The 25105-nt window shown below is 39.2% G+C and overlaps 1 protein-coding gene across 1 annotated transcript in view; it reads left to right on the top strand.

The window, feature by feature from the left end:
* LOC150076895 (uncharacterized) overlaps window positions 1-25105 on the top strand; it is a 40041-nt gene that overhangs the window by 11116 nt on the left and 3820 nt on the right. Inside the window, exons 4-7 of the mRNA XM_090385720.1 lie at window positions 5759-6044; window positions 8182-8381; window positions 11855-12036; window positions 14982-15057. Of these exons, the coding sequence (XP_090241846.1) occupies window positions 5759-6044; window positions 8182-8381; window positions 11855-12036; window positions 14982-15057 (744 nt within the window). The remainder of the gene's footprint in view (window positions 1-5758; window positions 6045-8181; window positions 8382-11854; window positions 12037-14981; window positions 15058-25105) is intronic.

Below are 25105 nucleotides of genomic sequence, written 5' to 3'. Positions count from 1 at the left end.
GTATCCAATCAAATTGGTCAGACAAGTCTTCCCCTTAACAAACCCATGTTCTGTATGAATTATTACTGCAATCTTGTCTAGATGATTGCAATGCTTCTTTAACCAGTGACTCCATTATTTTCCCGGAACAGACGTTAAACTAACAAGTCTGTAATTACTTGTGTCACACTTCGATTCTCCTTTTTTTAATTGGAGAGACATTTGCACATATCCAATCCATGTGGACCTCACCTGAGTCTGACGATACTTTCATAGTTATAGCTAAGGGTTTGCTGTATACCTTTGCCACCTCTAATATAACTGGAATTATCCTATCAACCGCCAAATGCATTTTTAACTTCAACGATTTTCCTCCAATTTCATCTCAGTTATTATAAAATCATTTAGCTCCCTCTTTGAGTTGCTTCTGTTCTTCACTTTCCTACATAGTTCCTCATGTGGGAAAGCAGATACAAAATACTCATCCAGTTTGTCAGGTGTCTGAGCAGGATCATGTACTGCCGAACAATTGATTTCAAGTGGACCAATCTGATTTTTCCCCTTCCTTATAGAGTTTATATAAGTAAAAAAGTCTTTGCTGTTTTTCTTTGCATTCTTTGCCAATCTTTGTAACTTAACCTCCTTTGTGACTTGATTACAGACTACCTTATATCTACTATAGGCTTCCGCATCACCTGTTAATTTATATGCATTTTTCTTTTGTCATGACTCTTATTAGTCAACATTCCATCAGTAATGTAAAGAATGTTTATGAACATTTTTCACACCGTTCCTGTTATTCGGTTTCGCGCGAGGATAACAACATCTCTCATTCTGGAAACTCCAGATAAATTAAGCCCAGTAGAATAAGCAAACCAATCAGATTACAAAAGCAATTTAAGGACATAATACCCATGGGTAAATTAGGTGTTCTCGGGTAATCCTAATATAATAATTTACTTCAGTTTCGCTTTCGTGTACATCTTCTCTGCCCTATTGTCTTATGTCGCCTGTTTCCTGATCTGATTATTATATTTGGAAACTGTTTCAGTATACAGCACTCACAGCCAGCAGTCTGCTAGGTTAGGTTACTTTAATCCGAATTTAATGAAAGTGTTATCATATCACAAGCTACAATATGCTGAAAATTAAACAGTCGAAACCTACCTGGAGTGGAATCTCTTAAGTGAAGCTAAATTAGTTGTTCCCGCTGGGGAGTGACGAACTCAATCATATAATCAAAAAGCTCATCAATATTCCTCGCGTAATTGACAGGTTCCTGACTTGTGCCTTTTCTGCCCGATTTGGGAGGACGATGTTTCTAGACAAAAAACTGAATTTATTTGGAATTTTATTGGCAAGCACTCCCTTCGACTTATCATGATCTTAAAGATTCGGTGCTCTCTCACATGTTGAAAATTCCTGAGGTCCATTCTTGTCAGAAAAAGATGCGCTGTGTTCACACAAACAAATTATTTAATCTCTAAAAACCACAGTATAAATAATATTCCATAGTAAGATGGATTTGAGATTTTAGTCAATAGTTGTTTAGAAGTAGAGCATTACCGCGATCGATAAATCTACCATAGATGATGGCAGTAGTATACAAGATGTTTTGAACTGGATATGTTCAGATATGTCTGGTTTCAACAAAAAAAAAACCAAATTATTCTATCAGGGTTACACGCAAATGATTACATTAACCCGTATTCGTGTCTGAGTGTGTTCTCTGGTCGATTTGCCTGTTTTGCTGGACGAAAAACCTAATTATAACAGCTATGGACACCAAATGGTGTCGACACCAAATGGTGTCGACCCGTCGCCACTTGGCAGAACGGGTCGACGTCGGTGACTTCGATTAGGAGAGACCTGAACTTATTACAGCTATCACGTATCGTCGAGTGTATAGGCAATGAGCTCTGTCTTTAAGTTGTACGATTGGCCTTTCTTCTCGCGGTACTATGCTTGGAACTCTACACGGTCTTCCTTCATAATAAATTCAGGTTTGAAATGTTTTTCATCGGAAATAGGACCCACATAATTGGCACTTTGTAGAGTATGGAATGCATGCGGAAAGAATCCTTTTCGAACCTCTGGTAATTCAAACATTGCAGGTAACCTCCTAAGGGGAATGGATATGTATGAATATGAATCTAAGAAGATGAGATTCAGTTTCAAATGATAAACTCCTAATATTTTAGAACCATCAAAACTAACTCGAGGTTCGAAGTTCTTACCGTAGGAGGTAGTCAGTACGAAGTAACCATCGAAGCCTCGCAAATTGTGCGCTATTATCAACACATATTTGTATTTGGGTTGGAGGTGGCTAATGTTTCGATCGTCGCCACCACGTTTTGACAATTCACGAACTGCAAAAATCTTGTCCAGGGACACTGTGACACAGTTCGGGCCCTCATATGAACGCAGTTCTCCAAAACTTGCTACACAGAGCACTGGTATATGTTCACCCTGATGCAACACCATCTCAGTGTCGAAATAAATTATAGATAGGGGCTTTTTAGGGCCCGCAGGTTTCCGAATATGGAAGTGTTGTGGCTGGTGAACTGCCTTACATTTTTCACAATAATTCAGGGGTTTGCGTTTGTGTTGTTTCTGTGTAGGGAATGTTCGCAAACACTCACGACAGCGGTGATATATTAGGTATTAGGTATTAGGTATTAGGTATGTTCGGGGTCTGACGGCACCTGGGATTTCTCCCATCTCCGCGTATGTTCTCTGTATCGGACAAGCCAGAGATTTAAAAGTTTGTGGGATATGTACTGTGTAGTTTGTTGTGCCCATTGTTCATCCGGCCTGTTAGCCGCCGGGCCCCTAGTGAGACCCGACGTTACCAATACCCTCCACAGGGAGGCCGGCCGGGTGTTACCAATATTTGTACTCTGGCTGGTCTTGCCACTTACTTTCCTGGGATTTCAGTGGCTAGGACCAAAAAAAATAAAATAAAATAAAAATAAATAATAATTATAATAAATAAATAAATCGAGGTTGATATTAGTAATTACTTAGCAAGTTAGTATTAATAGTACGCAACGTGGGGCTGTGCCGTGAAAGTGAGTTTTAAAAACCAAATAGGTTCGGGCAAGAATTTTGATGTTCTCTTTTGATTTTGAAATGTAGGGCTAAACGCTGTGCAAGACAAAAGTTTGGGAGAAGGATGAAGACTGGGGGGAAGAAGTTGGAAATAAGGGGCCGACAGAGTAGATAGCCCCTGCAGGTAGTGAGGCATGCCCGTGCCCCACCAGAGTGAGAAAATTGGGGAGGCAACGAGAGGCAAGCCTCTCCTCCCCAGGAGTTTGGAAAGAAAGATCCGCTCAAGAGAGTGCGGATTTGGGTCGCCAATAGGCTGTTCCGGCGGGAGAGTGCCACCGTATGTCATCTCCATCAGTTTGCAGGCCCTAAAAAGCTGGCCGTTGAGTCTCATCTAGGTGGGACACTAATAGGGGGTTAAATCTGTGATGTCATCCTTCCAGACTGCATGTGGTCTGGGTCCTATTTTCTGGTCATTATCTTGGGGTCATAATCAAATCTACTGGCTGTCATTATGGGGTTTTATCCCTTCCGTGATGTGTGATAGTCCTCACACTACCTTTTGTCATTATATAGTGGGTCTATGCTGCAAGGTCTGGGGGCAGTGTCCCTTTGTTCTGATGTCACAACTATTTAAAGGTGTTTTTTTTTTTTTTTTTTCGCTTCCATTGGCGGTAATCATGACTCTTGTGGTTAGACAATATATTGTCACTTGTGGTAATATACCGAGCATTCGTTGTTGGTTTTATGAGCATCGAAACAGATATTACCCCTGTAATACCGATAACATTCACTACACAGCATCAACTCGCCACTATGATAATCACATGTTCGACACCTATTACACAAAGAGGGACAAGAATGTGCATGAAGGCTTTCACTGTTTTGGAAAGTTTTAAAACACAGTGATCACCAATAACCTGCTCCAAAGAATGCTTTCACAGAACATACTACATTGTAGTGTTTGCCAATACACAGTAGAAATATTTGTTTCTCTGCTTCAAGGCCATTGTAAATAATATCAAACTCATTGTCAGTTGACAGTACAAGTATCTGAAACTCGGGAGTAAAAACCCATTGGAATTTTTGTAGTTCTTCAAGTCCACAAACTGTCTCAGAAATGTCTACCTTTTCAAGCAATTGCATGGCTCTCCAAGTCTGCATCCCGTTTCTGTCTTCGCGAACTTTTCTGTACGTAATAGCATCTTCTTGTTTGGCTGAAATAGCTGTTACTATTGCACGTCCCATGCACAAATTACCATTATTCCTAATTTTGACAACGCAATTCTTTTCTAAGAGGCTGTTTAGATGCACAATAGTTATTTTTTTTATATTTTGGGAATTGCCAGCACCACCTTTATTTGATGCATTTATCAGTACGATGTCGATTGTGAGTACGATGTCTATGTTCCTTCACTGATTTTGTAGAATTGCTCGTATGTTTCTTTGCCCCCACAAATTTGAATCTGAAAAGAAAAAAAAGAAAATACTTAACGTTTGGGAATTCTGATTGTAATTCTACGTACGAAATCCTGAATAAGACTTACTGTCCCTCATTTTATCCTCCTGCCCTCCAAGAAATAGTAGGGGATGGTGGCTCAAGGACTCCCAGATGACGTCAAACCATGTGATGCACTGTATGCAAATGTGTTTGAACCTCATCCACGATGTTCAGACCACTTTATGCAAATGTGTTTAAATCTCATTCACAACGTTCAGACAACTTTATACATATCATTACAAGAAATAGTAGGGGGATAGCAGCTCACAGACTCCTAGATGAAGTCAGACTACGTGATCCACTGTACGCAAATGGCTTTAAACCTCATCCACAACGTTCAGACCACTTTATGCAAATATGCTTAAACCTCCAACATATCTACTCACACTGCTAAACAACTCAACAGCCTAAATACGAATTCTGAATTTTGGAGACCCTATAAGACTCTAACTTTCCCATCTCACAGAAATTCAGATGAAGATCACTAATTCTGACTCTCATTGGGAATAAATATTATCTTTCTTTGTTTAAGTGGATTGTTCTTTTTAAAGTGGATTGTACAAAGCAAGTCCAGTCATGCTATTAGTGACCACGTGACAACCAGTGGCTCCTGTTTTGGTGATATCACTGGACTGTCTGCAGTTTACTATACAAGCGAGACATGTCTGAACATGTCCGATTCAAATTACCCGTGGTACTACTGATGCCGAGAAAGGAATACAGTATTTGGGATTTGTTTACCTGAAGAGAGACTCGATATCAGGGTGATCTCGAATCGAGATATCTGGACATGTCTATAACAGTATGGAGTGTTATGGAAGATGAGCACGTGATGAACAGCAGATACTTTTTCTGCGAGAAATAAGAGGGAAATGAGCATTATAGAGTGAATGTTTTCTTCTGGAAAATGTAGAATTACATGGAGATCAGCAATTAAGACATTGAGACAAAAGTGATGAACACACTGGTGCCATTCATATAAAACAGTCCCAAAATTCATAAGACCTGACGTCAGTACATCGTAGAAACATATTTATTACAATCAGACCCATTGGCAACTTTATTTTCGAAATTATTAGAAAGAGTATTAATCCAAGTCGTAGCTGGGTTCCATCTTCTTCTGCAAAAAGACACATGCTGGAGATTAAAGAAAAGTACAGCAATAGGTAAAACGTTACGTTACTTCAGTTGCTAAAATTGTTTTTTAATTCCCACTTTATTTTCATTTAGATTACAGTTTTCCCTTGTTTGGATGGATTGCTGTCAAGCCTGCAAAGTTGCCACCACTGGCACAAGGAGCAGCTGCTTCACTGATTTGTTTATGTATTGACATAATTGCGGAACCAATAATCTCCAAATACATGTGGTGGACCTGGAATGACGGTGATCCTCTCGTAGAAGATCGAGCTTATAATGTTCCTCTCCTTGAATATGGTGGTCTCATGATGTTGGCTTCCTGGAGTGTGTGGATGGTACATTTGATGCTGCCGTTACTGCAAACAGAAGAGAATGCCAAGTAAGTTTTAAATTTCTAGTTTATTTTGGCTGTATTATAAGATTAGAATCACGCAAAGCAGCAGACAGTTAACATTGAAATTGAAATAAATTCAAATATAAAGCAAAACGGAGACAGAATGACAAGTTTAATATTAAGTGGAAAACACACACATATAAATTAAATATATACAAAAGCTTTCAGCTAGTTTGCTAACCTTCATCAGTCAAACAGACAGTTAAGAGTGTAATGTGATGGTTAATTGTTGGATGTTGAAGCCTGTGGCTGTGACGCATGTTGCCAACTTTTGTCCTTCATCAAAAGGATTGCTTCAATGATAGGGTGGACACGACATTCACTGCTCCTGTTGAGTGAGCTATTATAGTATGTGATGTTCAACGACTCTAACTAGGCACGCTGTCGGTAGTGGCGGGACCTATATACAATCACGACATCGTGGTGTGGGTCAATGTCGTAGTGGGTTAACCAGAAGTATTCGGCAATGGCGAGTGTTCTATGTCCGCTAAGGGGATGGCTCTTTTGTGTGTAACGAAAGACGTTTTCCGAGCCATCTCTCAGTTCCCCCAATATAACAGCCAGTACCGTCAAAGCAAGAGATGCTGTAGACTAGAACACTTGGTAGTGTGGTGGGAACCGGTGTTTTCACTTTAGAGATGGGGGATTGTAACTTCCTGCCTGGGAGTTGTACGTATTTTATCCCATGTGATCTTAGAACCCTAGAAACCTGTTGTGATAGGTTTCGGTAGAATGGGATAAAGGCGCTCGCGATTGAATTACCATGGATGTTCATGTTGGTCGCTACGTGGTGTGTCTGTAGGTCACACTTGCCAAGGGTACTTGTGGAATAGCCACACCTCGCAAGATCCAACTTGACTTTAGCAATCTTGGTGCGCCTTCCATCCGCAGAACTAGAGTGGGTCCAGGCTCGGGTTAACAAGGTTCATGCAGTGGCAAGAAGATTAGGTACATAGATCAGGCATTTCATCAGGCGACTACACTTTATCATGTACCAAAAACACTGCATTTCTATGCAAACTTATGTTAATGGCGGGAACATTAAAAATATTACAAAAAAGGGGGGGGGGAGAAAAAGATAAAAACCTCCAAAAACATAAGTAAGGTAGCCCCAACGCAGTGTGTGTAATTAAGATATTAAATTAAACATATTATAGTGTAAATAAATTTAAGAATGCCTTGTTTTCATGACTTAAGAGTATAAAATGTAAATTCTGAATCGTCGAAATGACGAAAAAAGGTTTTGAAAAAATGTTTTTTGAAAAAGGCGAAAAAAGTGAATTTGTATATCATAAAAGTATTAAATGAAACAGGCAGTGGTATAGAAATGGGAAATAATGCTGGGTAAAGAAGGGAAAAAGGTGATAAAGATAAAGGACGCAAAAATAGTAGAAAAGTAAGAATGTACGAATCGTACAAATTCGTACATAGAATGTACGAATTCACTAACTACTCTAATAATTCAAAGAACGGAAGAAAGAAGAGTAGAAAGTAGAAAGACGAAAAGAAAAGAGATTAAAGGATACTAGGCAATCTAGGTGTGTAAATACGCAACCTCTTAGAGAGGGTCTTCGCTGTAAGAGTGTTAGCAGAAGTGGAAACTAATACTACTAGCCTGTGTTGTATTTTAAAACTCCAAAAATAGAAAAATACAATTTGGGAGCCCTGGGCACTCCCACAGTTTGTGTATAACTACATTTTCCATCATAAATGAAATTGTTGAGAATACATAGGTTGATATAGTTATTCCAAACAACCTCATCCATAAGTAGAACGTTCTTATATTTATAATATAATTGATTAAATACACAAATAATCAAATGATGTATAAAAGTGGTAAATAAATTTGAAAAGTCATATGTCTCGATGCTGAAAATGTTTTTGATGACGTTATGACATGTACATGAAAATAAGGCATTGTTTAATTTATTTACAGTCTGATTTGTTTAATTTAATATTTTAATTACACACAAACATATATATATATATATATATATATATATATATATAGATGAAGAACCGACCGTTAGAGGCGCTTCATTGAAAATGGAAGTAAGATTTTATTAATTAGACGTACAGTTCTTATTAAATGAAAAATGAACAATCTTGTTTTTATTTTCAGGCTGCGGATGATAGTTCCATTATCCATTTGTACTGGTGTGCTTGTAACCCTTTCTTTCTCAGCGGAATATTTGGTTCTATATCTTATTACGAAGAAGTGTTTTGGTGTATCAATGCTGTACGGTTTTGCTTGGGCGATCATAGCACGTGTAATTCTGTTCTGCACAGCACTTGTAGAGGCTCAGTATCGAGGAGGAAAAGGTAACCTTCTGTATTACTATAGTCATAAACATTTTAATAAACAGAAAGTAATGTTCTGTTTATTAAAATGTTTCATTATATTCTGCTTCTACTTTTTACAATTTTCGCCTTATTACGTTGCATGTTTATAAAAGGCCTAGTGCAATATCCGGTATTAGCGATGCTTTTATTGTAAAAAAATATAGAAGGCTATTTCTATTTCTTATCGATGGCCTGGCTTGGGCATGGCGCAGTTCGCAGGTGAGTGACCAGTGATATTTTTATTTTAACTGTGCAGAGTTAAAATATGTTTATTTTAACTCTGAAAATCTAAAGTCATGTAGTGTTTTCTGGAAGGAGCCATGTCCAGTGAGGAGGTAGGTAGCATAGAGTCCCGGTGAAAACCAGACAGGTGTGAGGGGGTAGGAGGCCCTGACATCCGGGAAGAATCTTTTGGTGACAGCGCCTTTAGTTGAAGTCTGCCGTCTTTCTTGACAGGTGTCTGTTAGATGTTCATTAAGTCTCTTCTTTTCAGCGTTTCTATTTTTGCTGGGTCAGTGGTGAAACCTGCGCAGGTAATTGCTCTTCCTTTGTCTATTTGATAGAGCAACCCATGACGAACGATCTCCAGGTCCAGTGGAAGAGATCCAGTGAGAACCTGGAGCGCATGGGTGCTGACAGTGCGACAGGCACGCGAGGACAGAAGGAGAAGGGAGCACTGGATAGTTCCTAGGCGCGATCGGTTTACTACTGTATTGGCCCTCTTGTACCAGACTCCAGAGGCATAGGTGATTACCGGGATGAAAACTGCCTTATAGAAGAGTGACAGCGTTCTCTTCTTTAAGCCCCAGTCCTTCCGGGCAACTCTTGAGACTTGGGCAGCATACTTCCTGATCTTAATCCTGAGTTGATCTAGATGAGGAGTGAAGGAAAGGTTTTTGTCTAAGATCAAACCTAGATATTTAAGCTCTGTTTTTAGTTTTACTGTAACACCATTGACCTTGATTTGGGGTGGTCTTCTCAAATCAAGGGTACCTTTTAGTGGTTATACTAATCTTAAGAAAAATTATGTTAGGACAAGAGCCTCTAGGAAAAATAAACTATGTCTGATTCTTTTCAGAGCTCTGGGAACGCTGAGCTGTGGGTGCTGTTACGGGGTTATTATACAAAATTATGAGAAACAAATTATAACTAAAGATGTCTTCGGAAATATTGTACATAATGGAACGAGACTGAAAACTGGGCTTAATCTGTAGTGTGATACTTGACATCTTGTTCCGGTTGATAATTCAGGTTGGTGTAATTCTTGTTTGCTTTTAGAAGCATCGGCAACTAAAGTCATCTTGTTTCGTGTACATTGCCTGTAAATTTCATGTGTTCTGAGGTCAATTTTCTGTTTTGCTCGACGAAAAAGCAGAGTTCCGGTAATAAAAACCACCTATCGTTGCCCGAGACTGACTAACTCGGCCACGTTGTGAAAGAGACCCATAAAAATTCCTCCCATCATTGACGGGATTCTAACTCAGATCTTTTTCACCCGGTGTGTGAAAGCATTCAGGCGCATTTGCATTGTGATACTGAAATTCATAGAGGTATTCGCTTTGAAAATTCCTTGTACATATCTATATCTTATTCGAAACTATTTACTACTGCTGAGTTAGAGACAGTTGTAAAGCAAATCAATATACGAAAATGTCCTGGTATGGATATGCTTGAGAATTTATTTATTTTGCACACTGCAAAACTTAAACCAGAAATTCTAAAACAATTATTTAACAAATGCTTGGAGGAAAGACACCCTCAGGAGCTCTGGAAAACTGCTCTTCTTAAATTAATTAAAAAGCCCGATAACTCACTGTATACGCCTAGATCTTTTCGGTCAATTGCACTGCTGGCAAATTTTGGAAAATTGTTGGAACGCCTAAGGTTGAACTTTCTTTTGATTGCAACGAATTTTGTTTTTTTCCAGGCCGGTCATGTGAGGATGCCCTTGTCTATTTTATTTGCCATGTTGATAACTTTGCTTTCAAATATACATTGGCGATATTCATGGACTTCCAGGGTGCCTTTGATTTCCTTGGTCGGATAGACTTGACATCGGCGTCCATTGAGATGTAAATTTGGCATTCAAATCCCTATAGCCAGGAAACTAAATTGCTGGGCGTTATTATTGAGGATGCCCTTGAATGTCTACGTTCTGCAAAATGTCCTCGACGGTTATATCTTCTTGTCAAGAGCTAATTTACAAACCGTTTCTTGACAGTCAAATTCAAGCATAACCAGATTCTGCGTGACGGGTCTAGAGGGAGTCCTCAGGGATCCACCTAATTACCGTTATTCTGGAACCTGGTGGTATAAGACTGGACAAAGTGATCACTTGAACATACCAAGATAATTGCTTACGATGATGATCTTACAGTACTCGTTAGCGGTAACTCAAGATCTGCCTTGGAAGCATGAGCTAAAATAGTCCTACTAGATCTACAGAATTGACCTCACGAAAATAGATTGAATATAAGTCCTTCCAAGACCAAGATCATGATGCTTGTGGCTAAACCTGACATCCAGGTTCCACTTACATGTAAATTTGGCATTGAAATCCCTATAGTCCCAGAAACTAAATTGTTGGGTGATATTATTTGCGTACAATTTCTTCTTGTGTATTACAACGCCATTGCACCTTGAGCTGTGTGGTGGAGGAACATCTTGAAATTGAAGATATGGTACGACTCCCGGATCCAGCACGATCACCAGAGTTAAATCTGATTGAACTTCTGTGGGACGCCCTTGGGCATCGCGTTGCACGCTGACAGATCTCCTCTGTCACTTGGTGAACTAAAGTCTGCGCTGGTGAAAAATTAGAATTTTTTCCACAAAATCTTATAGACATCACTGAACACCGCTGTGAGGACTGTTTAGCGGTTGGAGGGGATCCTACACCATGCTAATGTCATGTGACCATATCAGCATTATTGGAGGCATATGATGCAAGAAAACAAACATTTGCAGCATCAGACCACAAAAATATAGATTATTCCCATTTCACCATCTCTTGACTCCAAACATTTGTCGAGTTCGATCATCTTGAATCGAGTTGTGTAATATGAACTTTTTTTGGCAATTCATGTGCAACCCCTATTAATGTCCCTTATGCCTGTCCGAAGTTTCTCGCTGTCTATCATTTCCTCGTTATTCTCTGGTACACCAACATACCAAATTTTGTCTCGCTTCATCGGAAGCTGCACTGGTTATGCTATTTTTTTCTGTGTTCTGTTGGTCTTATCGCACACTGTATTTATTTGTAACTAACTATTTTTTAAAGCTAAATAAAAACTAAAAATTGAAATAAATAGTAACTAACTTTATTTGAATTTTTTCTAATTCTTATAAAAATTCATATAAATTTTATAAGAGGTTCATTTTCAATATACTTGTGCACTATTTAATTAGTTTCTAATTAAACAAGAAAAATGTAGCTTTTTTTTCCCTTTTAGGTCTTCAAATGTCCATAGGAAAAGAATTTTTGCTTAGTGTGCTACCTGGTTTCTTTCTTTATGTTTATCTTCTTTGGTTTGGTAGGCCAGAGGACGTTCAATCAGTTGGAATCCATCAACAGATTGGCAATTGTAATGAAACCGCTATAGAATCACTTCCTTTCCTTCCGTCTTTCCTTTTGGTAAGTTAATAGAATTTTTCATCATTATATAACAGCAAGATGTGCGTTTAATTCTCTAGAAATCCTCCCTTACGATCGTTTGCTAAAAAGACTTGAGTTTGAGTTCCATCTCTGTGAGAAGGAACGTTCATAAACTCAATAATTTTGCTTTAAGTATTTTAATTTAAATTTGATATCTATATTTATGCAAATGCTATCTCTTCCTTATTTCGTACCTTCATTATGGAAAAATAGGTGTTTGTATCATCATTAACCTTCTAGTTACCATCTTATTTGGAGTTGTTTTCCCATCAATAATCCTTTACTTACTGAAAAACTTTAAGGAATACGAAATCTTACTCCCATTTTATAGTCAAATGATTGCTTTCTTATTATAAAAGTATTTTCCAGAATCAGGCAAGGACAATTTTTCTGTATTTGATAGGTCGGCTTTTCTTATACGTTTCATTAACAGAAATTTGGACATTTTTTTCTGCCAATCAACAATTCCTAGTCTGGCAATCGTAAAAACAAAGAATCATCAATAAATCTTTGTAATTGTAGATAGAATCATGTTTTTCGGTTTCCAGTCACGTAGCTCTCTGAGGAACTGTTCTGGCCACGACCAATTTCCTCCAACTACGTCGATCTTTTGCTCTACGAGCAATATTGCAAACTGTCATGCCCTGAAGGTCATTGATCCCATCCTTCCACCTTTCCATTATTCTTTCCATTATAATCTTCAACAGAAATTTATCCCTCCTTGCTACGTGTCCAAAAATTTTGAATTTTCTTCTGTTGATGCTATGAAAAAGAATTTTAGGTCCGCCAATTGTATTCAATACCCAATCATTTGTTCTTCGATCAAGGTAAGAACTACGCAGTATTCTCCTCTAACACCGCATTTCAAATGCTTCAATTTTCCTCCTGTCGATTTTTTGGAAAAATTATGGACTCAATGATTCTGAGTTCCGTCTTTAGGGACAGATCTTAATCGCTCCATAATTTCGCCAGATCAGTGAACAATGTTTATCAATTGCCTGTCTCCTCTTTACATGATTTGAGCAGTCATAGTTTTTATTTATTCTTCATCCTAAGTAACCAACTTCATCAATTTCTTCGACATCTCTCCCATTAACCTTCAATCACCATTATGTTAGTTTTACTCGCATTCAGAAACAGTCCTTTTTTTTTCTTACTTCTTTCACATATTCTCCTCAGAGTTTCTTTCAGATGATCTTTGGAATTGCAAATTAGCATAGCATCATCTGCATAAGGAAGGTTTTTCATCTTCAGTCCTCCAGTTTTAATGCCAGTGTCTAAATCTTCCAAAGCTTCAAGCGTGATATCTTTGGCATAAAGATGAAAAGGGTGAGATCACAAAATGCAGTCGAGCCCGACATCTTTACCGATTTTGAAGAGTCCGTGTTTGCCATGTTGGTTCTTACAGTTCCTTCCTGTTCCTTGTATAGTAGCTTAATCAACTGAATTATGTGGATTGGAATTATGTGGATTCCCATATTAGTCATAGTTTCCCATAGTTTATCATGTTGAACACAACCAACTGCTTTTGAATAATCTATAAAACACAAAACGACTGGAACTTTCAATTCTTTGCATTTTTCAACCATGAGACTTAGACTTAAGATCTCATCTCTGATTCCTCTACCCTTTCTGAAACCTGTCTGTTCTTCTCGCGTTTCTTTCTCAAATTGCAAGAGAAAAACTCTACTCATATAATAGTCAAAAAACGTTACAGCATGTAGGCATGCATAACATGTTGTAACGGATTATAGCATGCCTGTTTCCCGCACATTTTTTCAGACATCTATATACACCGATGAGCCAAAACATTATGACCAGTGAGGGGTTATGCACATCGAAGCAACTGCCGGCGCTGGTCGGAACGCGGTATAAAAAACTCATGATACTGAGCTCCGTTAATCGGAGTTACTCTTGTTCTTCAGATGGGAAATGCAGCGAACTAAAGTGAGTTTGACAAAGAACAAATTGCAATGGCCAGACGACTGGGTTAGAACATATCCGAAACGTTACGGCGGGTGGGATGCTCACAGTCAGCTGTGGTTAGTAATTGCCGAAACTGGAGGGAAAACCCACGGACCGCCAATGAGGTGTTGGACGACCATGGATCATACATGTTTGAGGTGAGCAAAGGCTCTCCTGGATGGTATGTAGGAAAAGAAAGGCGACTGTGACGCAACTCGCAGGTAATTGGAATGCTGATGATGGGAGTAATGTGTCACAACACACAGTACATCGAACCCTGCTGAAAATGGGACTGCGTAGCCACAGACTCCTCTGAGTGCAGATGCTAAAAAAGATTCACCGTCGTCGACAGTGCCTACAAAGGGCCCGAGAGCATCGAAACTGGACCTTGAGTGACTGGAGGAAGATCGCCTGGTGGCGGCGGTGTCATGCTGTGGGCTACGTTCTGCTAGGATACCCTGGGTCCAGTCATCTATGTGCTGGGCATTCTCATCTACCAGCTAACTAAACATCATTGTCTGCGCGGGGTAGCACAGTGGTAGCGTCACCCTCCTCGCCATACCGGGGAGAAAAGGCCCGGGTTGGAATCCCGTCCATGATGGGAGGAACTTTAATGGGCCTTTTTCACTCCGTGGCTGGGTTAGTCGGTCTCAGGCGTACAAGGCAAGGTTTTTTCCCAGAAACCGGAGTTTTGTCGTCCAGCACCCGAGAAAATCGACCATAGAAGATGCAATTTACAATCGTAATACATATATGGCTATATGTAAGAGATTACGGGTGGCCCTAATATAATAATTTGAATTTGCAGGTGGAAGACCAACTCATATTAGGTAGGTGGTCATAATGTTTTAACACATCGGCTTATGCATTCAGTCTTAGTGCTTTTCAATCAACTAACTTAATCCGCGTAATCTAAGAGTTCCCGTTAAATTTTATTTACTTTTTTTTATTCATTGCAGACAATTGAAAAAAAGAAGTATCTGTGCGTAGAAGACTACAGCGATCCTGCTTTCAACTTTGATTGTATTCTGGGAGGTAAAAAGAGTTTAATGAACACAACAAGATCATGGTATACCTTATGTGGTAAACCATTTGAAGATAGGGCAGAAATTACAATTTTGAATATTCTAGCAGTTACCGTACTGGCATTCCTTTGTTTAATCTTACAAAATATAGAGATGAAAGCCACTGGTCAATCCACTGCAGCAACGGCAAAGAGGATACAGGAAAAAGCAGAGTAAATTACTGCATATGACGAAACTATTTCTTACATTAATTTCTAAATTTGAAAAAAAAAAATTCCAGTAATAGGAATATATTATTCTAACAAATGCACAGGAACACTTGTATACTAACAAATGTTATTTTAGTATTACATTAGTAAAGGCAGATGATGCAAGAAAGAAAACTTATACAGCATCAACCAAAAAAAAAAAAACCTTTCCCATTTCATCCATCCATTCACTTCACTTCAAATGTTTATTTAGTTCTGCATTCGATTTATTTAAGCAGTCAATTTCTGCAATGTCAGATGGAAATTTGTTCAGGCAATCAACCACCCGCTGGCTAAATGCAAACTTCCGCACATCTTTCTACAACTGTCTTTCCTCAATTTGAATTTCTGTCCATTCAGGTTAGTAATCTCAGCAATCATCCCATCACATCCATTCAAGGCCTTGTACACTTCAATCAGATCACCACGCCGTTGCCTAGTCTCCAGACGCTACAATTTGCAGCATTTTAAGAAGAAGAAGAATCTTTATTGCAACGCTTAGCTGATATATTTACATAATAATAGTGGCAACAGCATGTCACGGAACACTAGTTAGGGGTGAACAATGTACTACAGAGATATTATTGCATCAAAAAGCCAAAAATACATAAATGAATAATAAATAAGTGAAATAAAGTACAGGAAAATGGAAAATACCGAACATTAAGCGAGTGTACAATCAATTGTTTCAAATTATATACTCTATACATTGAAGTGCATAAATATATACATAGTTGTTTGGGTTAAGAATATACATTGCTCAAGACTCATGTTTTAAAGTAGTAACCTTGGCCACCCCATTGAGTATTCTTTTCCTATATTGTCGATCTACACAGAACTTGTTGAAGTCGACATCTAAACCCTGGACTCGAGATAGCATCCGCTGAGGAAGAAATCAGTGCAACACATGAAGCCGTCTTTGCAGAGGGCATAGCTGAGGAATTGCTCGTATACGTGCCACTGGGTTCCTCCATGAACAGTTTTCCCAGACGGAACATGAGTTTGACTGTTTTGACGAGTGTGCTTTAATTAAAGAGTGACGTGAACCTTGGATGTTAAGTGTGTTGGCCATAGCGGTGGTCCCGTGTTGAGGAGGTAGGCTAAGTTTGTGGCCCTCCAACGTTCAAATGAGAAAACTGGTTTGGTGGTAGAGGGAGATGCAAAGGCCCAAAGCTCTGCAGCATACAGAGTGGCAGATACTCTGTTCTTGAAATGTATCTCACCATGGTGGATTTGTCTGTTACATAGTGCAGATGTTGCTTGCATATCCATCTCAGTCCGGCGGCTTTTGTGAGCAGTATGTCTACATGCTGGCCGAAAAGAAGCTTTGGTTTAAATTTGATTCCTAGGTCGATGTGATGTTGGACAAACGGGATGGAGGCTTCATTGCAGATTGGATAAATTTTTGTTGGCTGTTGCTTTAACGAGAAGACCTTGATTTCTGACTTCTCATGATTGATACACAGACCATATTATTTGAGGTAGATACACATTGAGGAGAGAATGGAGCCTTAAGCCTTTCTTGGTAACAGTAGCCTTCGTTCCCTTCATCAATCTTGTAGCCCTTCTCTGTACTCGGTCTAGCAATTGTACGTCCTTCCTAGAATGAGTCCTCCAGACTTGTATGCAGTACTCAAGGTGTGGCCTGACCATTGCCTTATACAAAGGAATAATCACCTCTTCTCCCTACTAGCCAACTTCCTGTTTATCATTGACAAGATCCCCATGGGCTGCTCTGGCAGCCTGTCTGCACTGCGTAGGGGGCTTCCCCTTAACATACCCATGCTGTGTCTGAATTATTACAGCAGTCTTGTCTAAATGATCCCGTAATGCTTCTTTATCCAGCGACTCCATCATTTTCCCCGGAACAGAAGTTAAACTAACAGTCTGTAGTTACTCTTCGCATCTTTCGATCCCACTTTGTGAATTGGGGATACATTTGCACATCTCCAGTCCGTGTGGATCTCCCATTAATCCAAGGACGCCATCATGATTACGATTAAGGGTTTGCTTACTACCTTTACCGCCTCTAACATAACTGGCTAGATCTCATCCAACCCAGATGCTTTCTTATGTTTAACTTCAACAATTTCTCCTCCACTTTGATCTGTTTTTTCAAAATCATTTAGCTCTCTCGTAAGTTTGTCCACGCAATCAGATCAGACGAAACGATGTTGGCTTGGGTTTTTAGTGCTCAGCGTTATTGACCCTCCATGAGGATAACGAGATCATCTGCAGAAAATGGGTAGCGATGCAGGGGCGTAGTCAGGGGTGTGGGCAGCGGGGCATATGTCGTCCCTTAACCAAAAATGCGAAATTAAAGAAAAAGAACGCAGGAAGCGTTTCGCTTTTTCTTTATTCTCTCAACGGGTTTTCAGTGTACGAAGAGGTAACTGAGAGACAGTTAGCTGTCTTTCAAAAAGCTTCAGAAAAACCAATGATTTTGTTCAGTGGCACAGCTATTCAAATGCAGCAATATATGGGACCGAGCTTGAAAGTGGCCAGTGCAATTTAGAAGACAGATTCATTTCTCAAGACAATTAACGAATTTCTTTAATAAACGAGCATTTTTTAAAAATTAAATGTATCTGTTTTGTTTTCGCTCGTGGTAGGAAACTTTTTTGCAAAGTTACTCGAAGGAGAAACTGGGGAAATAAGGGATTTCGTAGATAACACTCGATACTGAATTATATAAATAGTGTTATAACTGTGTTGGGATATAATTTTAGGGTTTTAATTTTGTACTGAAATTGATATTTTATTGAAATTAAATCGAAATCATAACACAGACCAGAGCAGCAAAGCAAAAGGCTCAAGCTAATGGGAGTGCTGTGGCTCAGGGGAGAACTGAGGGGGGCAGTTGCTGTCTGAATCACAGCCTATTAAAATGCACTACTTGCTTGATGTTTGTGGAGCAGTCGGGTACGGGACATGATACTGCCATGGGGGATGTCTTTGTGTGTGCGCGATGCAAGGAGTGTAAGGAAATCAGGCGACAACTCAGCATTGTTATGGGCCTATATGAGAGCTTGAAGGACAGGGTGGATGCCCTCGAAGGAGTAAAAGTGAGGGGCCCATCAAGCTCTCAGCTGCCCACACCAATGCCAGAGCTTGCACTTGGTCATCACGCAACACAGCGGCAGCCCCCAAGGCAGAATGCGCTCGTCCCAAAGGAACTAGTAGTTGTTGGTGACTCTATTGTCAGGGAAAAGGGGAACATGCTTTGTAAAAAGGATAGGTGGAACAGGACCAGGGTATGTCTGCTAGAGGCAAAGATTGATGACGTTGTAGAGCGGATATCAGCTTTCAAAGGCACAAAGGGTGATATAGTTGTACCCATTGGCACTAATGATATTAAGAGTAGGAGACCGGCGGAATTATTTAACAAGTACACTGTTGAACAAAAGCCGTGAATTAGGGTTGAATTTGAAAGTGTCTGCAATTCTGCCGAGACACGATAGGAGGGAGTATATGATGAGAGCCCTGTCGATCAATTCGGCCCTGAGAGGATTGTGCAAGGCTCAAAGGGTAGAATTTTTTTCAGCCTGGACTGTACTTGTTAACAGGAGAGATTGCTTCTACAGGGATGGGATACACTTAAATAGAAAGGGTGCAAGAATACTTGCTGATGCTATCGAGACAGTGTTAGGTGGGTCGGAAAATTGCTAGCTTGGGGGGAGACAAAGACCAATAGATTGACAGTAGCCACTGGCAGAAGTGAAAGTGATTCTTGCACTGCTTCTATTGGAATGAGCCGCACACTGGAAAATAAGATTCCGGATATTTCAGAGACTGCTGGGAATCATTGGGGTACAAATAAACACATGGGTTGTGTTAGGGTAGCTAAGAAGAAGAACAGGTGCATGTATACTTGCGTGTACACCAATGCTAGGCGTTTGGTAAATAAATTTGATGAATTTGAGGTATTGCTCAAAGCATCAAAGGCGGATATTGTTGGGATATCAGAGTCGGGGTGTCACACAGATATAAGGAATGCAGAACTGGAATTTGGGGAGTACAATGTCTACAGAAGGGATAGACAGGATAGGAAGGGAGGGAGGAGGGGTTATGCTATTAGTTAAGAAATACATAAAATCCAAGGAAGTGAAGCCAGTCGACACCGCTGGACAGTGAAGTGTCGAGTCAGTTTGGTGTGACATAAGCATTGGGAGATCAAAATTGAAAGTAGGAGTGTGCTATAGGCCTAATGACTCTGATGAGTATAACAAGAAACTGTACAGGGAAATAGTGGGCCAGTAAATCAGAGAGTCTTATAATGGGGGATTTTAATTTCCCAGATATTGACTGGAACTTGGGGGCTGGTCACTCACACACTAGCAAGGCTTTTGTGGATTTATTGGATGATTGGTTTCTACATCAGCATGTTCGGGAGGCAACTAGAGAGAGAGGAATACTCTTGATTTGATTATCAGTAGTGATTCTTCATGAATTAAGAATCTGCAGGTAAATGAACCACTAGGTGGCAGTGATCACAGTGTGCTGAAGTGGGAGTTACTCCAAGAGGTAACTACCATTATGGGTAAAGGGAAGGGTTATTGCTTTCGTAAAGGCGACTACGATGTACTGGGACAGTATTTAAATTCTATACAGTGAGACCAACTGATGATGTTAGCAACAGCAAATTCAAAATGGGAAGCATTCAAAGAACTTATCTTGGAAGCTACTAGGCTTTACATACCAACTAAGAAATATTGTTCAAGGTTTAGGCCTAAATGGTTGTCAGATGGACTAATGAGACATGTGGCAGAGAAGAAAAATGCATGGGATACATACAAATTAACACGTGACACAGAAGCCTATGATAGATACAAGTTGATCGATAACCAAGTTACAAAGGAGGTTAGGCAGGCGAAGGCAGATTACGAGAGATCCTTGGCAAGGGATGCGAAGAAAAACAGCAAAGAGTTCTTTACTTATGTAAACTCTAGAAGGAGGGGGATGTATCAGATTGGTCCACTTGATAACGATGAGTGAACTGTTGATGAGTGAACGATGAGTGAACTGATGAGTGAACTTTGTTAGCTACCTGCTGAGGTAGCTAACAAAGTAAATGAATATTTTGCCTCGACATTCACACAATAGGAGTTATTCAGCGAGGGGAATGCCAGAGGTGTATTCAACTCTGGCAGTAAGCTAGAGAATCTTGTAATAACTGAGAATAAAGTGGAGGAGAAATTGTTTAACGTAAATACAAGAAAGGCACCTGGGGTGGATGGGATCTATCCAGTTATATTAAAGGAGACAGCAAAGGAAGTAAGCAAACCCTTAGCCATAATTAGGAGAGCTTCCTTGGACTCAGGGGAAGTACCCATGGACTGGAGATGTGCAAATGTGACCCCAATTCACAAAGGAGGATCAAAGGCAGGCTGACACAAGTAATTATAGACCTGTGAGTTTAACTTCTGTTCCAGGAAAATTAATGGAGGCATTGATTAAAGACGCACTGCAGGATCATCTAGACAAGACTTCAGTTATAGCTCGGACACAGCATGGTTTTGTTAAGGGGAAGTCTTGCCTGACCAATTTGATTGGATACTATGATGCAGTCACAAAAGAACTGGATGCAGGGAATAACTTTGATATTATATACTTGGATCTTAGAAAGGCTTTTGATACTGTTGCACATGGAAGACTGCTGCACAAATTGGAGCAGTGTGGCATTGGAGGCAAATTGCTGCTATGGATAAAGGGGTGGTTGAGGGGGAGAAGACAGAGAGTGGTAATCAATGGACACTGCTCATCGTGGACTAATGTTATTAGTGGAGTCCCTCAGGGTTCAGTATTCGGTCCTTTATTGTTCTCTGTATTTATAAATGATATTGATGATGGTATATCAAGCTTAATGTCCAAGTTTGCAGACGATACGAAGGTTGGCCGGATTGTAAAGGACGCTACTGACACTATGCTACTGCAACAGGTTCTGTAAAGGTTGAGCGGATGGGCTGAGAGGTGGCAAATGAAGTTTAACATTGACAAATGTAAAGTACTACACATGGGAAACAGCAACCCCAGAGCAACGTATCAACTCTGTGGTATTGCACTGACAGTGGTAGAGAATGAAAGGGACCTGGGGGTGGTTGTGCAGGCAGATATGAAGTTTTCTGAGCAGTGCAGACGGGCTGCAAGAGTAGCTCATGCTGCCTTGTCAATGATATACAGGAATTTTTCTAGCAGGGATAAGGAGGTGATTATTCCCTTGTATGAGGCAATGGTCAGGGCACACCTTTAGTACTGTATACAGGTCTGGAGGCCTCATTTCAAGAAGGATGTAGAGATGCTGGAACGAGTACAGAGAAGGGCAAGAAGACTAGTGAATGGAACAAAGGGGTGCTCTTACGAAGAAAGGCTTAAGTTTTGCAAATTACAGTGTCTGGAGACTAGGCACCAGCGAGGTGATCTGATTGAGGTGTATAAAGCCTTGAATGGTTTGAGCATGCTCAATGCTGATGGGATTCTTCCTCTTGCTCAGAATAATCACCTGAGAGGGCATAAATTGAAATTGAGGAAAGACAGATGTAGGATAGACGTGAGGAAATTTGCCTTTAGCCAGCGGGTGGTTGGTTGGTGGAACAGACTTCCTTCCCTTGTCGTGGAAGTTGATAGCCTAAATAAGTTTAAGGCTCAGCTGGACATGTATTTCGAACGAACAGAGGGGTGAAGTGGAAGTGGTTATTTTTTATTTATTTATTTTATTTATTTTTTTTGGCTTATGCTGCATAAGCTTGCTTTCTTGCATCAAATGCCTCTACTAATGCTAATGCAAATGCTAATTTTCTTCCCACTTGAAAAGGAACTCTGTTGCCGACCATTGGCAAAAATGAGCATTAATTGACTTCAGAATTGTAATAATAGATGGCAACTTTTATTTTAGCATGTTGATTTCTTAATATCTATTATAGCAATCTTAAAAATTTTGCATTACCTATGGACCAACTGTTGTATATACGTAGTAGTAGTAATATACAACTATTAAGAAGCAAAATAAGCAGAGAAAGGAAAATAACAAAAGTAATCATATGTCTAATGCTCCAAAATGCGCAGTGCAGCAGTAAAGGAAGTAAAAGTATATAAATAATGTGTGGTTTGTATAATATATAAAGTGTCTGTGAAAATGGAAATGAAAAGTACACAAGGTGCCTGAACTAAGAGAAGTTTAAGGGTTAGTCGAAATTGGAAGTGAAGTAGTGGTTAAACAGGTGGGACTTTGTGGCCACTCTGTACTTGTGATGGTTCTGTTTATGCTGATGTTAACAAAAATATGTATAACAAAAATATGTATAACAAAAAATCGTGGATAAAATTCAGAAACGGGTTCAGGAAGTTAAAAAAAATTGGATGGAGGAACACCAATACATGAACTTAATTAAAATTATAACTCTGTGATCCCTAGGAATTGTACCTTTTTTTTCTTTTAAATGTTCATTAAAGATTAAATTTAAATTTCATTTGGGTCTCTGAAAAGTCACTTTTAGTTAATGGAATTTTAAAATAATCAGAACAGAAACAAATGAACTGTAGCAGTGATGATCATTTGAGACACGAAGTCAGTGGAAATAAACAAAGGTCAACAAAGATAACATTTAAATCTAGAAGATAAAATAAAAGCAGCAATAAACACAAATTTTTCGTTTTCAGAAAGTTATCTGAAACTAAGAAGGTTCTAAAGTGAAAAGGTGAGTTTCAGCCTGCAATCTGAATTTAACAATATTAGTTTTCAAAATGTTAGTCTTCAAGTCCCAGAACAAATTTTAAAAAAATAGAAATATTTTTAGATGTAAATTATTTCCCTACCCCCATCTGTATAATATTTGCAGTCTGATGATGGGATTCTGTAAGAATCCTGAACATTACCTGCGAACAATTTAGTGTGGAATTTGAGGTCGTATTCTACATGAGTTTCATAAACCTATGTTATTTTTCAACCTAATTTCATGTGGTTAAACCTAATTTAACATGATCATTTCTTATTATTATAATTATACAGTATATAACATACTCGGCATTTAAAAGCGAAATTCTCATTTCAAAAACTGATTTACGATGGGTAAATTTTCGTTTCTTTGATTTTCTTGCAGATCCTTTTATTTTATAGTCCCTCTTCAGCATTCAGCAATAGTTAGCAATCATGGTGACATTCCCCTCCCCTGGTACATCATTTCCATCATTTTAATGTCCTGGTGTACCGCTTGCCTTGTTCTTCATTTACCATTTGCAAGTGTTTGGTAAATTCAAATCATACCTTGACACTCATGTTGCAGTCCATCTTGAAGCTTGCCAACGTATATTCAAATGTATTCTTGTAGTCTGGATCCTTGTTGTTCCCCAAGAAGTTCTCAAGAATAGACCTGAAGCTAATTCATGCTTGTTTCTCTCTTTTATTTAAATTTACCTAAAAATCTTGATCCCTTAGTTTTAGCTTCTCTTCAGCGATCAATGGGAATTTAATACAAAGGTAGTTGAAGCAGAATCAATCCTAAGGTAAAGTTTTCACAAACTCTTTCATCAAACCAAGTTTCATGCGCACGGGTGGAAAGACGGCAGTTTTGGAGTCTACCAGTGGTTTATGAACTAAATTCTATGATCCAGGCAGCAAACCGCTCGTCTTTGGGCAGACCTTGACATCCCAGTACTTACTCCTTGCCCGACTCTCCCACTAACACAAAAGAGCAAGACATTTTTGTGTTGCCCGTTTTCTGTTTACGTAGTATGCCTATCACTTTAAAGGCACGTTATTCATTCAAGCTTGAATGAATAACGTACCTCACTCTCAGCTCATTGCACTATATACGTTGTATTCAAATTAAATTATCAGTTGAAAAAGAGACACTACAGTCTCGAAAGCTGCTGCTATTGTATATTTTATTGTATTATATTAAACTGGGTTATCACTGTATATATTTTTCATAAATTCGCATTGTTCAAACACTTGCGTTAAGGCATTTTACTTAGTTTTAAGCACCAATTTGACACGATAACCTAAAAAACAAATTGAGATCACACTGTTACATGGAGTTTGTATGTCAAGAAATGAATGACTGAAGGCAATGATGCCAACATGTGAAGATTTAGTTTATAAATTCCCATAATTTACTTCTTCATTCAATAACACAACTCATGACATCAACTTAAATAATTTCTGGAAATAAAAAACGATACATGATGGCAAAAAACGAATAACATTTCTGAAATAAGAGTAAACAAATAATCGTCTTGCATTCCAGTACAAAGGGAAAGAAATCAGAAATAGTGAATATTTACAGCTGCTTCTTTGGACTTATGCTTTAGCGTTCAATCAGTTGAAACCAGAAAAGTGCAAAGTGACCAAGTTCTGCAAATACCTCCATGGTACCTTTATCGATGTTCTAGTAGGAGTTTAGGAGCATTAGTGTCTAAGTCCATATTTCTCCGTGTATATTGTCTTTAAATTGCGTGTGCTGTGACGTTGATTTTCTGTTTGCTGAACGAGAAATCCGAGTTTCTGGTATTAAAAAAGAAAAAACATGCTACCTTCGCCTGACACCAACAAACTCAGCCACGTTGTGAAAAAGGCCCTTAGAAATTCCAGGTCCCTTCCGCCCGCTGTGGGGAGGACGGCGATCCTACAAATGTGCAACCCATTAGGCCCTTTATCTATGAAGAGTAATCAAATTTCTGAAATTCTACCAACTTACACAGCTTCTCATTATGCAAATTTCTCATGCCTATAAAAACACCGGTTGAAACCATATAATTTCACTCCCGTTTTTTGGCTTGCTTTGTATGATAGCCACATCTCCAGTACTCAGGATG

This window comes from Mastigoproctus giganteus, chromosome 12 (genome assembly GCF_048544385.1).
Source record: "Mastigoproctus giganteus isolate SK-2022 chromosome 12, ASM4854438v1, whole genome shotgun sequence".
NCBI lineage: Eukaryota > Metazoa > Arthropoda > Arachnida > Uropygi > Thelyphonidae > Mastigoproctus > Mastigoproctus giganteus.
This window is presented reverse-complemented; position numbering and strand designations above follow the sequence as displayed.